This window comes from Aulostomus chinensis, chromosome 10 (assembly GCF_037954235.1).
Source record: "Aulostomus chinensis isolate RoL2024-O1b breed Wild chromosome 10, RoL_Achi_v1.0, whole genome shotgun sequence".
NCBI classification, from domain to species: Eukaryota; Metazoa; Chordata; class Actinopteri; order Syngnathiformes; family Aulostomidae; genus Aulostomus; species Aulostomus chinensis.
The window spans coordinates 12,569,656-12,584,103 of NC_141329.1; the positions used below are offsets into that span (position 1 = coordinate 12,569,656).

General features: G+C 40.0%; 1 protein-coding gene across 4 annotated transcripts in view; it reads right to left on the reverse strand.

Moving 5' to 3' along the window:
• The window catches only part of LOC147254444 (RNA-binding protein Musashi homolog 2-like), a 208,296-nt gene that overhangs the window by 62,359 nt on the left and 131,489 nt on the right, over positions 1 to 14,448 (reverse strand). For all 4 annotated transcript variants that reach the window (XM_086216101.1, XM_086216099.1, XM_086216098.1 and 1 more), the window contains exon 7: positions 13,607 to 13,655. In XM_086216101.1, coding sequence (XP_086072227.1) covers positions 13,607 to 13,655 — 49 coding nt within the window. The remainder of the gene's footprint in view (positions 1 to 13,606; positions 13,656 to 14,448) is intronic.

Consider the following 14,448-nt stretch of genomic DNA (forward strand, 5'->3'; position numbering starts at 1 on the left):
ATAGGTGGAGAGAGGTTGTAAATACCTCGCCCTGATCATTGTCCTATATCACCGGACAAGAAGGGTCTATAGGCTGAAATAAAGTTCAGACAACACACACACACACACACACACACACACACACACACACACACACACACACACACACACACACACACACACTATTCCCAGGGATTTAACTATCTCTAACATTCACATACACTTACTTTAATATTAAAGCGGCCTCCACATGTTACCAAAATATAAGCAAAATCCATCCATCTTCTACTGCTTATCCTGTTATGGGTCGGGGGGGGGGGGGGGGCTGGAGCCTATCCCAGCAGACAGACCCTGGACAGGTCACCAGTCCATCACAAGGCCAACACATAAAGACAGACAACCATTCAGACTCACAACCATGCCTACGATCAATTTGAGTATCAATTAACCTAGTCCCCTCTTGATGTCTTTGGTAACTATAATAACTATATTGGTAACTAGAATACAGCATTATTGGTAATCGGCCAAAAGCTGGCTAATTGACCCTGATTTTAACACATAATTATCAGTACTAAAATGACGTTAAGATGTTTTTTTTTTTTAGAAATGATGTCCTTGTGTATCCAGTAGAGGGCGCTCCAACTCCTCTCATGTCCCCAGCCACCCCACAGAGTGAGAGAGAAGTAGTGTACGGTACCGAGAAGCCAACTGCGCATTCTCGTCTAAAACTGAGCAGTTTGCCTCAGTGTTACGTTTACAATAACTAGTTTGTGAAATTAAAAAAAACTTAATACGTTTCAAATTTCCAATGACGTGCCTCGTTGCAAGCTGAAGAAAGTTAGGATAATGTAGCTTAAATATCACCTACCTTGCTAAACTAATTAACCAATTCAGTCAAGGCACCATGAATGATGTCATGGTCATGTTGCAGTACCTCAAAGTAATATTACACTCACTCAGACAGTTGCATGCTACCAGACTAGATGAGACTGGAGCAAATTAGGATGATGCTTCGTCAAGATACAAAAACCATTGAGAGGTGCAATTATTTTCAGCTATATATTATACTTCATGGAGGAAAGACAATGTGAATGTATTACTTTGTAAAGGCTGACACTGTCACAGAGACTTCATGTTTATTGAGATGATAGTGGGTGTTGACCTTCAATTTAAATCTTAAATCGGTCAGGTATCATAGCAGCTAATGTAAGTAAGCATGTGGGTCAATACATGAGTGGGGCTCAGAAAGGAATTGGCACTCACACCCTCGGAGCCAAGCACCAGTTACTGGTTGACAGAGCAGTCGCCCGAGACTCTAAGAGCAGACAGACCAGCCTGTGCACCGCCTGGATTGATTACAAGAAAGCCTGCGACTCAATGCCACACACAAGGATACTAGAACTGACTCACTTATCCACACCACCAGGATCTACAGCAACGACATAGGGATGTCATTCAGATTGCGGTTGGATGGTATAAAGGAGAAGGCAAGATGATCAGAGCTAAAAGGGTCGACCTCCATCCATCCATCCATTCATCCATCGTCTTCCGCTTATCCTATTGCGAGTCATTGGGGGGCTGCAGCCTATCCCAGCAGCCTTTGGGCGAGAGGCGGGGTTCACCCTGGACAGGTCGCCAGTCAATTGCATGGCAAAACACATAGAGACAGACAACCATTCACACTCACAGCCACGCCTACGGTCAATTTAGACTCTACACAGAAAGAGCCCGTTTATATATATATTGTCCTTTGTCAATCCTTGTAACTGGAGTGTTGAACAGCATTTTCCTTGAATAATTATAGGAATGGATTAAGTTTCTAGGTATTAATTCCTCAGAAAAAATATCATGTTATTGATTCATAATACTAAACATGCCACCAGTAATCCTCACTCAAGTGACTAATTGCAACTACGATCCATACGTCTCCATATTGCCCTTTCCTCATGCTCACCTGCCTCCAACGTCAGCAACACACTCCACAGTTTGCTGTACGCACTAGCACTCACTTACAGTATCTGTTCTAGCCACTTGGTCAATGTTGCTTCACAGCACTGAGCTGCAGTCAGCTGTTTGTTTCCTGCTACTGCTTGAATGTTTGCCTGCCTCTTTGGACATTATTAGTTTTCCGCTTTCTTTGTTTAAATACTCTCAGTTTTAATTTCCCAGTTTGGTTGTTCTGATTGGGCTCACAATTATTCAGAAGAGGCTGTGGTTTGTATTCATAATTTCATGAACTGTTCCATGCGTGCCTCAGTGTCTGCATTTGGGTCCCTTTGCTTTGCTGTTTTGAGACCATATCTGTGACAATACATTACATAACTTCAGGCATTGCAAATAGTTCTGTAATTTCAATCACATTGTTTACATATTGGAAGTGTAGTTTAAAGAGAAAAGGGGAGTACATTTGTATAACCCAGGGGCAAAAGTAAATCATGTGGTGGCCACAAGCAAGCCTGAAGTCATGAATCACCATTTTGGGGAAACAAAGCAAGGTCCGAGGTGGCAAATGACCCTTAACAGAGTAGCTGACTCTGTGCTGTTAATAGCTGAAGACTTATTGAGGGGTTGATGAAGGAGCAGAAATCAAAGAATACCTCTTGATTTATAATCATGATACTTCGCTCACAAAAAATTAGGAACCTTGATTCAGCAATTCGGCAATGATTTCCATGCACAACAGGGTTTTAAAATATGAATTTTTTTGGGGGGAATACATAAGGACTGGAGAATTTAAATAAAAGGGTTAAAAAGGATTTTTTGATATAATCTCAGAAATGCAAGGTTATTATAGGACAGCCCTATACCTTGTATTCTAAAATAACACTGTATTGTGAAGTTGTATGAGGAAACTGGGTGTTGCTAGTTAAAACAAAGCAAGCACACACATACAGCACATATATAATTGTTGGTAGAGCACTATGCTCTGGTAATGTCACTCACTTATGACTGGAAGTGCTGGGGAAATGTCACCTGCTGTCATTTTTATAATTTGATTTGCACCTTGCCAAGAGTCTTCTTATAGACTGTAGTCATCTCCTGGAGCCTCCGGTTAAACACATCACTGTACTTACGCCTACAATTTCCTTTAATAGTCCTTTGTGGGCACACAGAGGTGGAGGAAATGGGATTTTGATGACTCTGCCCTTCAAACACTTCTTCCTCTACCTGTCACTTTTCACACAACAGAGACCACAATGCACATCCCACAAACGTACCTCTCTGTGTGTCAGTAATATTGTGTTGGTTCAACAGTGTTCTCTCTTTGGTAGGAATCGCAAAGAATCCTGAACTATGAATGAAAAGCAGAACAGTTCAGTTTGCAGACAGATGAATGTCCTTGCTGAATTGAATGCTACTCTGTCAATGTCAAACTATCCCAATGTAACAATCGCTTACTGAGCAAAATCAACACCTTAAGATCCTGCTGCTTGGGAGCAGAATGCCAACATAAAATCTAAGACCAAAAACACCAAGCTGAGCATTCATGGAAAAACAACTCCAGAAAAGACCCTGCATTCGATGATTTGGGATAAATATCAGTTGTGTTACACCTGAAGGGCCTGAGATAATCCCGTTGACTGCAAGCAGCATGACTAGCCTTCCGAAACAGACTCACTTTCACCTTGAATGACATCGACACCCTACGTGAGCCAGTCACAACCAAGTACTCCGCTCACCATGTGGTCAAATCAAACTGACAAACAAATCCTCTAGATAGAACTATCGATGTGTACCAACTTATTTATATAAATCAATAATTATGTAAATCAATGTATCCTTAAATTCCTTCCAGGGTGATTACAAAGTCATGGAATAGCAACTGAAAAATGTTAAACCTGTGTTAGTAAAATCATTGTATGTGAACACTAAGGAGGACATCACTGTAATAAGGCTGTTTTTACATCAAATCAGATTATGTGAAAAATTTACACTCCTTGCAACATTGGCCAAAGAGTTGACCTGAGACAGTTGCGATTTAAATGAAATACACCCTCTTCCCATACATCCATGTGCATGCTAGTTTTTTTATACCTGGGGAAAACCAGCAATAAAAAACAGTGTTCCAATTCACATTGTCGCTGTAATTGTCTTTAAACAGCAAAGGTTCTGTGCTGACAAAACAAAAATGTGTTCCCTGGTAAGTAAGAAACAGTAACTGTCATAGCAGCAGTTCATTCACATCTTTACAAGCATTTTTGTAATTGAGAAAAACAGCCCTTTCCAAGCATAACTAATATAAAAAATGTACATCGGTTCCAGTATATTTTCATCTTAGATGAAAGAGGAAAAACAACCAAGCAGCCAGACAGAGTCACCACAGTCAGTGTTGTGAATTCATTTTATGCTCTACAGGAGCTTCAGTATTTTTACCAGACCTAGCTCTCTGTTAATTTACCTCCAGTGGCCCATCAGCAGTGGGATTTTACAGTGTGGACGCTGGATATTATTGAAAGGTGATATCTGAATGAAAGTGTATTCATATTGGCTTCAATGGAAATGACACTGTGGCAAATGGAGAGAGATTAAAATGTAGCTCTGTTTTTACACACTACAGATGTCTCATTGGATTTTTAGGGCTTGGTAATGATACAGGAGATTTTGTTACAGGAGGGGGGGTAGGATGGACCAATGCATGCTGTGATATTAATCATTCTGGATGGGCAGTCTGGTGAGGGCGAGGTGACTGGTCAATTCAAATAAAAATTGAGCTATCTGATCCTAGATGGGAGATTTTTGCCATAAGATGATCAGTTAAACAGTTTAGGCAAATTTATAAGTCAGTGTTAATGATCTTCAAATTCAAGGCATTCAAAATGCATGCAAAGCATAGTAAAACATCAAAGAATAGTTAAAGTCACAAGAGATTACTCTGACCATTCACGCAGAGGTCCGGACACCAGGATAGTTAATGAATCTTAAGTATCAGGCTGTGTCAAGAAGACTAAAGTGATGCAAACAACATCAAGACCCTTTTCAACTAAAAAATGAGAAGCATGTTGTGGCAATAAGTATGCAACACCATGTAAAATACTTTTCAGACCCAAAATGGAAATGCACAGCACCATTGAAACAACGGGGTTATAATCCAATGTTTCAGTGTTTTAGGAGGTTTATCAGACAACAAAAAACTGCATAGATATTGATACTACAGGCAAATTTACCGCGGGTAGAACTGTGCTATTTGGTACGAAATGATCTGTATGTGATTAGAGATAATTGACAGGCCAGGGCAGTGTGCTTCTAGATTAGGGTTCCAGGGTTAAGATATTGTGCAAACAATCCCGTTTGGTTTGGCAGCAGACCTCTGTATCAGCACTCATGCTTGGTCAATACCAGGCTCTCATAGAAATTAATGAGGGAGCTGTAAATTATCACACAAGTGATAAAAACTCTAATTTTAAGCTTAACTGCGGGCATATCAGAAAAAAAGCAATACTAAAATAGTTCCATCAACCACTTTTGAATGAAAACTAAATGTTTTTTTTTTGTTGTTTTTAAATTTTACATTATGTTGCCAGAGGCTGGCGGTATAGCCAGTGACTTGCTGTAAGAGTAGCCACTAATTTTCAGGATTCTTTGGGTTGTGCACTTGCTTGCCAATGCATGAAAAAAGTCTGTCTCACAGCATGTGACTGGGTTCAGAGTTATCCTAGATATCTCTGAAGATGATGGCGGGGAAACACTTAAGACATGTGACTTTAAGATTAGCTACTTCAGAATTTATTAGGTGTAGGATTCTCTCTCCTCTCATTCTGCATATTTACTGCTTTTCAAAAATGCAAAAATGATGTCAAGCATGCGTAAACATTTTTGCAATTTTTTTCAAAAATTTTGCTGTTTTCATTGACACTCAAAATGTGCCTCTACCCCATTTGTCTCCATACGAATAAACATTAAATTATTAAATGTATGCTTTAGTTAGAGGCATACCAATAGTTGAAATTAATGTACACTACACATCCAGTGCAATTAAATCAGGTAAAATACACTTGCACAGCCACAGTCACAGATTACATGGTGAAAGACAGCTGATTATACGGAAGCTACAGACACATAGGTGTGTACATGTTAACTTCACTTTCTCTCAACAGACATGTACCGTACACTTCATTTCCTCTGGCCTCCTGCCTTCTCAGGGCCCTGTGTTCTTCTTCAATCTCTCCATCTATACTGTGGTCTTTCTGGACAAGTTAATAAGACAACAAACCATTCACCCCTGGGGCCACAGCAGCCTGCCAAACAACATCAGCTAGATAGACATGACACACAGGAACAACCCCGTCTTTTAATTATCCCCTCAGAGTCTCAAACCAGCGAGTGCGGAGGAGAGGAGATCGGCATTGATATATGAAGAAGATGGAGGGATTGTTCATCACTTTGCCCTTGGGGAGAACCATGAAGCAAGCTGCTGCTAGAGTTGGCAGCTGTAATTAGGTGCATTGGAAAGGACATTATCAATACTGGACTGTGTAGAAGACAGTGACAGTCACAGCAACTTCTTTCAGAGGACTACTTCATGGTTGTTTTCCAAGGACAAGACATCTGCTGCTGGAGGGGCTGTAGACTCCAGAAGAGATGGAGCAGCATCTTGTGTTGAGAGCACAGCAAGAGACTTGTTCAAAGACAAAGTCATCGGACAAGTCTAACTGGCCATCAACACGCTTCATTAAGAACACACACCAGTGCTGCACTGCTCTTGTGACCACTGGGGGGGACAAACAACGAAAAATAAATAATGCATAACAGCAATGAACAGAGGGACACATAGCAGCCAAGAGTTACAACTGCCAAACAATTTGTTTTCCATTATTAGTGCAACAGTAATTAAAAGACAACAGAACATGGCCTCGGGTAGTATCACTTAGCACCATGGTCCTTTATGGTTTTGTCTTCTGATTAGTGACTGTTACAGTGATATCATGCCCTAACTGCTGAGGTCATTAGCATTTTGATTTTGGTTGCTGTAGATGCTGATGTTTGGCAGTTGTCCTTGTCTCTGTTACACAGTTCACTCCATTTTTTGTCCATAGCGCCCAATCATATTTGCCCGACAAAAGGAACAGCAGAGGGTGTAAAAGGGAAGAGACATGTCACAAGACAAGAACAGGAAAAAAAAGTCAAAGATAATGGCGTTACTACTGTTCGGGTCTTTGACAGTGCTGTCTTAAAGTTCAGAGAAGCAAGCGTGAGACCAGAGGGTTGCCAGTCAAGAGGTTGGCTAACTAAAAATTTCCCACTGCACATAGTAAGTAGTGAGCAGGGGCAGGACGGTTACTATAGGACAGATCATCCTCATGGTGAAGGACCAAGAACAATTCACCTGTCAGCCTTGAGATGAAGAGATCTTTGCCATTTTTTATCGTACGAAGACTTATGAATCAAATGGTCGAACAATTGAATGCAAATGAAAGTGAGGATGCTATTTGACTTTAAATTGGCACCCAACTGGGCTGAGCTCTAAGAAGGATACGGACTTAATAATGCATGCACCAATCACAGGCAGCGGTGAAATCATTACTGGCCATAGACATGGTGGTGGGCAAGGTCAAAAGCAGCTGGTTATTACCACAGTTATATTATTTATAAGAGCCATTTTCCGCATCAAGTGGCCTTCCCCAGGCTGCAGCTGCCCTTCCAGACCTCCTACACAGCTGGGGGGAGGTAATGGGCCAATCAGCACCGTCATGCAGGGAGCCCGCCTGTCATGCTGGGAAGCAACCAGGGTGCGGGCCAGGAGAGAATGCCATCCGCTCTTTACACGGCCCCTGAAGACACAGTGACGTGTGTCAATCAAGCAGTTCCACCAGGAGAGATGAGATGAGTGAGAGCTGGTAAAAACTATGCCACCAATATATGTTGGGTTTTATGACTCAGGCAGCTGCGTTTGTCAGCATCTTTCTGCAGTTTTAGCAGATGAACTTGCTTGCAGCCAAACAACAGAACAAACTTAATTTGAGTGAAATCTTCTGTTTTTGTTGTCTTTCCGACTTATCTCCCGCGCAATATTCATCTTCCAGGGCATATAACACAAACACTTGCACTGTATGTGAATCTCTTTTCTATGCAGCTCATCTGATGATAATTACTCTGCAATATATTTATCAGGCTGTGCTGTGTTGGCTGTGAGGCATTCTCGCTGCTAGTTAGGGAGAGGCGATGTGTCTCTCCGCTGAAGTAAGTTCATGTTCCCAAATTCTTACTTCAGAGAATAATGATCAGCTTGTTATTTTTCACACAACACCATGTTCATAAACATCATCTATGTTCGACATTGATTTACAATATGACATATTTCCAAGCATTTCATATCTCTTAAAAAGAAAAAATGTTCCTTTACGACTGAAAAAAGTTTATTCTCACGACTTTTTAATAATTCAGACAATAGATGACCTTCAAGACCACACACTACAACAATAGCTATGAATTTACATTAATACTAATTACATTCAAGTTTTTTTTAATGTTTACTTGCTTTTCATCATTTGGCATCATGACAGCGTTATGCTCAAGTTCTTCAAACTTCTAGCTGTAATTGGGTTATTTCCATCAAGTTGCTGGACTTGATAATGCAGGAAAAATGAACCACGGAGAGGATGTGATGGCAAAAAAAATGCCAAGAAACTCCTGAGGAGTCTCATACAGCCATGACAAAATCAAAACAAAATCTGTTCTTGAATGAATTCAACCAGAATTTTTTTTCAGTTTTTTCATCTTTGTATATATTTTTTCTGTCTGTGTTCCATTGCACTAAAATTTAATTTTGATGTAAATCTAAATGACGAAATGAAATCAATTCGAATGAAGTCTGTAAGTCTAAGTTAGAAATCAGTCACTCGTCACTCCTGACAAGTGAAGTCACCAAGGGGGATGGGGATTTCACCAGATCAAGAGACAAAGTTGCCTAGTTGGCAACACTAGCCAGATCAGTCAGTGCCGGCTTCACTTAGGAGTGATTTGCAGTTTGTGCTCTGGATGCAGAGGGGTGAACATCTCCTGCTCTGACAGCAGCTAGGAGGGACTGTCTGCTGCTCAAGGACTGGGAGTGCTTTGGGATGGGGGAGGGGCCCATGGCAGCATGGTCTCCAAAAGCATCTCTAAGAGTCTCCAAAAGTCTCAAGAGCAACAGGAAAAGTCACTAGATTTGTTACTATTCACATTTGTGAAAAAGAGACGCTAGAGGGGTCTAAATACTGGCTAAATACAGCAACAAAGTCACTAAATTGGCAACAATGGCAAGGGGGGCAAAAACCCCATGTGCTAGACTGTTGCTTGCACATCTCTTGAAGTGCTGGCAAGTGAGGTTTCCTCTGTACCGTACTGTATCCTGCGTGCTTCTGTTACACTGATCACTGAATTTTTTGGCCTTTTGTAGTATTATGTACAAATAACTGTGCATGACTTTCCATAAGACAGCATATATGTAAATGTTTCATGAGTATATGTTTCTCACAAAACACTGCAAAAATTCCACATTGGTTTCCAAGTGCGAATTCATGTCTACAACACATTTCAATATCATGACTTAATTATGAATTGTACATGGGTCTTAGTCCACCAATTGCTTAAATCAACAATTACTTTTACCAATTTCAGTTTAGAGGTACAAGCCAGAGGGAAAAAATATGTAGGGTTAGCATCGCACTTAAGTCAGACGTTATCTACCACATGCTGAAACGTCTTACTGCTATATAAAATCGCTGGGGCTGAATTATGGCAGCTTTTTTTGGTTCAGTGCAAACAAACTAAACCGTTCACTTTTGTTAACTATTCAGTGCAGCTTGTGATCATATTATCATTAAGGCACCTGGGGTGTCTTCCATCTTTGCCTGACTAAGATTTCACAATTATGATATAAGGATATTTCTATATTTTCACCAGTTCTGAAGAGGCACTCAACGGTTAACACAAAACTGTGCTTAATACTGAGAAATTCTCAGGAAGAAGGATAACCATTCTCATCAGCCCATGACATTTACTCAGAAACCCCTCAACTACATGTACATAAGGAAGTGAGGCGCATCTCTGTGCTAGCATGCAGAGAGTGCTACAGTATGTCTGCATATCATTCTTTAATACGAGGCCTTCGCATTTAAACTGATGTATCTCAGTTTTTTCCAAAATACTGTATCAATAAAGTAGCCCCAGGTATTGTTATTGTATCAGGATAAATTATAATTTCAGCATATCGTAACCATGTTACAGCAGCTACATTTCAGATTACGCTAAGGCAATTATATTAAGATGATGTTCCTGCACTGTATCTCAGAAGATGTTATAACAACTGCTGATTTTATAGCGATTATATTTCAGGGGTTGTTCCGGCAGTATAATTTCAGAAGATGTTACAGCCGCTTTCTTTCAGATAATGTTATAATAACTAATAATTCAATTTGCCATTGAGTTATTAATGTAATGTGATGTACATATCATAAGACTACAGGGTTGGTACACCAGAAGTTGTATTTTCAGCTGTATTTTGATCTTTTCTGGAGATTATGGAAAGTATTGCAATATTTATCATAGGCCAACTTGCTGTGTTACATATCATGCGGCCCTAGCCAATACTAAGCCCTATTCAATATTGACAGTTGTACGGTGCTGGTCTGACAATGTAAAGCTACACAGGAACCAGTTTACACACAATATGAGTTCAATGAGGTTGCACCCTTTTGGAGAACAAATCAAACCTCTCAGTCTGCTTCTAGGATGCATTTTGGAAATTCTTAAACTTAGTTTTCTTAGCATGTATGAGTGTCTGCATGTATGTGTGTACAGTGTACTCCAATCACCCTCCTGCTGTGAAGAACACAGCAAAGATTTGCTCCTACAATCAGTACACCAACATATGTGCAAGCCTCAACTACAGGAATCATTCTGTAATCAAACAACAAGAAGTGTTTCTCTGCTATTTAATGACAGTAAAATTGAAGTCAAAGGGAGTCTCAAGAAACACTGTCTGTAATCAGTATGTTTGTAAAGAAGCGTCTTCCAAAGATGATGAATAATTGGTTTTAAAAATAATAAAACATGAAAGACAAAGCATCCTAACTTTATCCATAGCCTGATTACAACTGTCATTTTTGAATCCAACATTCCTGTTTAATTGTGCGTGGACATTAGACACTGGCGCAAGCTGTGTTCCTTTCAGAGCACAACAACATGCACCAGGTCACCAAAGTAAAACATAAACAACAACAAGAAAACAAAACATAATCTAATGATGTGGTGATTCATACATGCAGCCAATCTCATCATTGTCCTCACACCTCATGAGCAGCTCAGCCAATCCCAGTGAACATTGACAAGGGGCATTGTAGTGGCAAAATTGCTGAAAACGCATATCTCAATCTCTGTGAGTAATCAGATTTGTAAATTGTTGAAATAATTTGTAGATGCGTAATAAAATTTGTTAATGTCAGCAAATGTGTATTTAGAACCTTTGTGTGTATCAGATTCAGAAATGTGTAAAAGTTCTAAAAATCTGAAATCAGATTTGCAAACCTATTACTATCTGTAAAATCTGTAGATTTTTAAATCTGTACAAAGATCTGTAAAAGCCAGTGTCTTCACTTACAACTCAGCTGGGCCACTCAACTGGGGTTCAAGCTGCTGCGACCCTCAGGGCATCTGCCCTGATTACAGGCATTGGCTGATTTTCTTTAAAAAAACAACAACTTGGCAATACTACTCATGACAACTATTGCAAAAACATGGACATGAAAAGGTTCTTACAGACAGCAATCAAGAGGCCATCAACATCTACTGCATTAGAACAACTATTGGTGGTTTCTTCAATCCACATGCAAAAAGCGTGGCAATTTCACTTAAAACCACTGGGTCCTAGCAACTGATTTCCTAAAGCTACTGATTTGCAACAGATTTGTAAATGATCTTGTCTGTAAAGATATGCAAATGTCTTTACAATCGTTGTAAAGATGGCATCATTTAAATGCCAGATTTACAAATCTGTGTATGCCTTTACAGATCTTGGTACAGCAAGTGCATGTGCTTAAAGATCGCAGCACACTTGCAAATCTGAATGCAGGTTTGAAGAATTTTACACATTTAAAAATATTAATAAAAATAAAGAGATTCTAAATACACGTTTCCAGATTCTTGTACACATTCATACATTATTACATATTTTCTAATAATTTCACACATTTACAAAACTGATTACACACACAGATTGGGTTATATTATATGTTATATGCTATATGTTACATATATGTACACATATAAACATATGTATGTGTATATATATATCTATATATACATGTGTGTGTGTATATACACACACACACATATATGTGTGTATACACACAAACACACACATAGTTTTACAATCAAAACTTTGGTTGACGGTTTTAATAGGTTCAACATGTTTTGTTGTTTACAGATTCTGACGTCTGAAGGGGTGTCATCATATGCAAGATACACCAGCATTTGCACTGTGACCAAATTGACAAAAACCTGAAGCACCACTTTAGCTTCTCAAATTCCTACAGGAGGCAATGATGACCAGGATTACTGACCCCGTATCGTGAAGTCTTTTATAACTGTGTGTCGAGGGCTATGACGTTGGTTTCTGTGACACGGGGATGATTGAATTTATGATGGAGGAAATTTACATGAACTCACGTGGCATCTTTTACTGACTGCCTTGAAGACATGATCTACTCCTTATCATTCCATATCCTATTTCCTTTCCTTGGAAACATTGCATTGCTTGAGTGGGTCACCATCTATCTGTCTTTAAAACGTCTCAGAACTGAATCTCTCCTCCTCGCTGCTGCTGCTGTGTCTTTGTAAATATCCTCTGTTTTGGGGCTGCATTGCTGAAGCCAAGATAAGGCAGTGCGATACGGTGAAGGGGGGTGGGAGAGATAACCATCCTGCTGTCTAAGTCGCTCTGCAGCATCAGCTATCTGAGCCCTTATCAGACCACACAGGCTTCCCTCCCTCAATCTCTGTCCTTCCATTCAACTTTGGGCCACCTTTTCTCTCTCGCCTTTTCTCTCACTCCCTGGTTTGACCCTCTCGTTCTCTCTTACCCTCTGTGTCTCGCTCCTCCTTCATCCAATCACCTGAATGCCAGTGTAGATCCATATCGACTTATCGGAGGGGCAAAATAGCCCGAAGGGGAAATGAGGCTAATTAAATTGATAGGGAAAATAAATGTTGGTCTATGTGGTGTGTTTAGCTGGCAGGCTCGATTCCCACATCCTGTTGTATGCACTTGTCTGTGTGTACACGTGTGCGTGCGTGTATGTGTGTGTGTGTGTGTGTGTGAGCCAGCAGTGTAGAGAATTGCTATGATAAGGGAACAGATTTAGTATGGATTGCTGGGCAGACTGAAAGCTATCTGTAATGAACAACAATAGACCTGACCTTGAGGGAAGTAGAATCTTTAAGGAAATTTACTTGGTGGTGCAGGTGTTATTGTTATGAAGGTCTGTGTGTGTGTGTGTGTGTGTGTGTGTGTGTGTGTGTGTGTGTGTGTGTGTGTGTGTGAGTGTGTGTTACAAGTTAAAGTACAGGGTACTGCAAGTGTTAAGAGACAAACACCCATTCACAAATGAACACGACTGCAAATATTATGGCAGCATCACAGTGTACGCACCTCTATGTCGGTTGGTGGTTTTGTCAAACATTAGCATAGCGTCTTCTACCTAAAAGAAAAGAGGAAGACATTAGACTTGTCAATAAAAACACCACACACACAAATCTTTTGTTTGTCAAAGCAACCATTGTCAAAAGACTAACAGCATTATGCTGAAAGCATCTAGGGTCATGTCAAGGACACACTCTACTCTTCTATCACAACACTGGACTAGAGTGTTAATGCTCAAACCTTCAAGCAGTGACTTGAAATGACCAATCCACTCCTCAGTGAGTCTCCACTTCCCCATTTGCTAGCATGACACCTCTGAGAAAAGGCATTCATAAATTCAAAGATCATAAGAAGAAGTTACCTTTTCCAAACAGCAGCACGAACATCAACAGAACGTTCGTGCAGTAACATATCAAAAGCAGACCAATAAGGTGTCACCCAAACAAAATGACTTAAACAGTGTATAGCAACTCGTACCCAGATATCAAAGGGAAAAAAAAGATTAATACCAAGAGTGCCATTTAATCAGTATAACAGACTCAATTTCCAGAGCAGCAAAATAGCCTAGAATTTAAACATCACTAGCTGCCAGATTTGAAATGAATTATATACACTACCAGTCAAAAGTTTGGAGACAGCTTCTCATTTAATGTTTTTTCTTCATTTTCATTACGATTTACATTGTAGATCTTCAATGCAGGCATCACAACATTGAAGGAACACCTATAGAATTATGTGGTAAAAAAAAGTGTGAAATAACACAAAACACGTTTTATATTTCAGATTCTTCAAAATAGCCACCCTTTGCCTTGATTACTGCTTTGCACACTCTTGGCATTCTCTCGATGAGC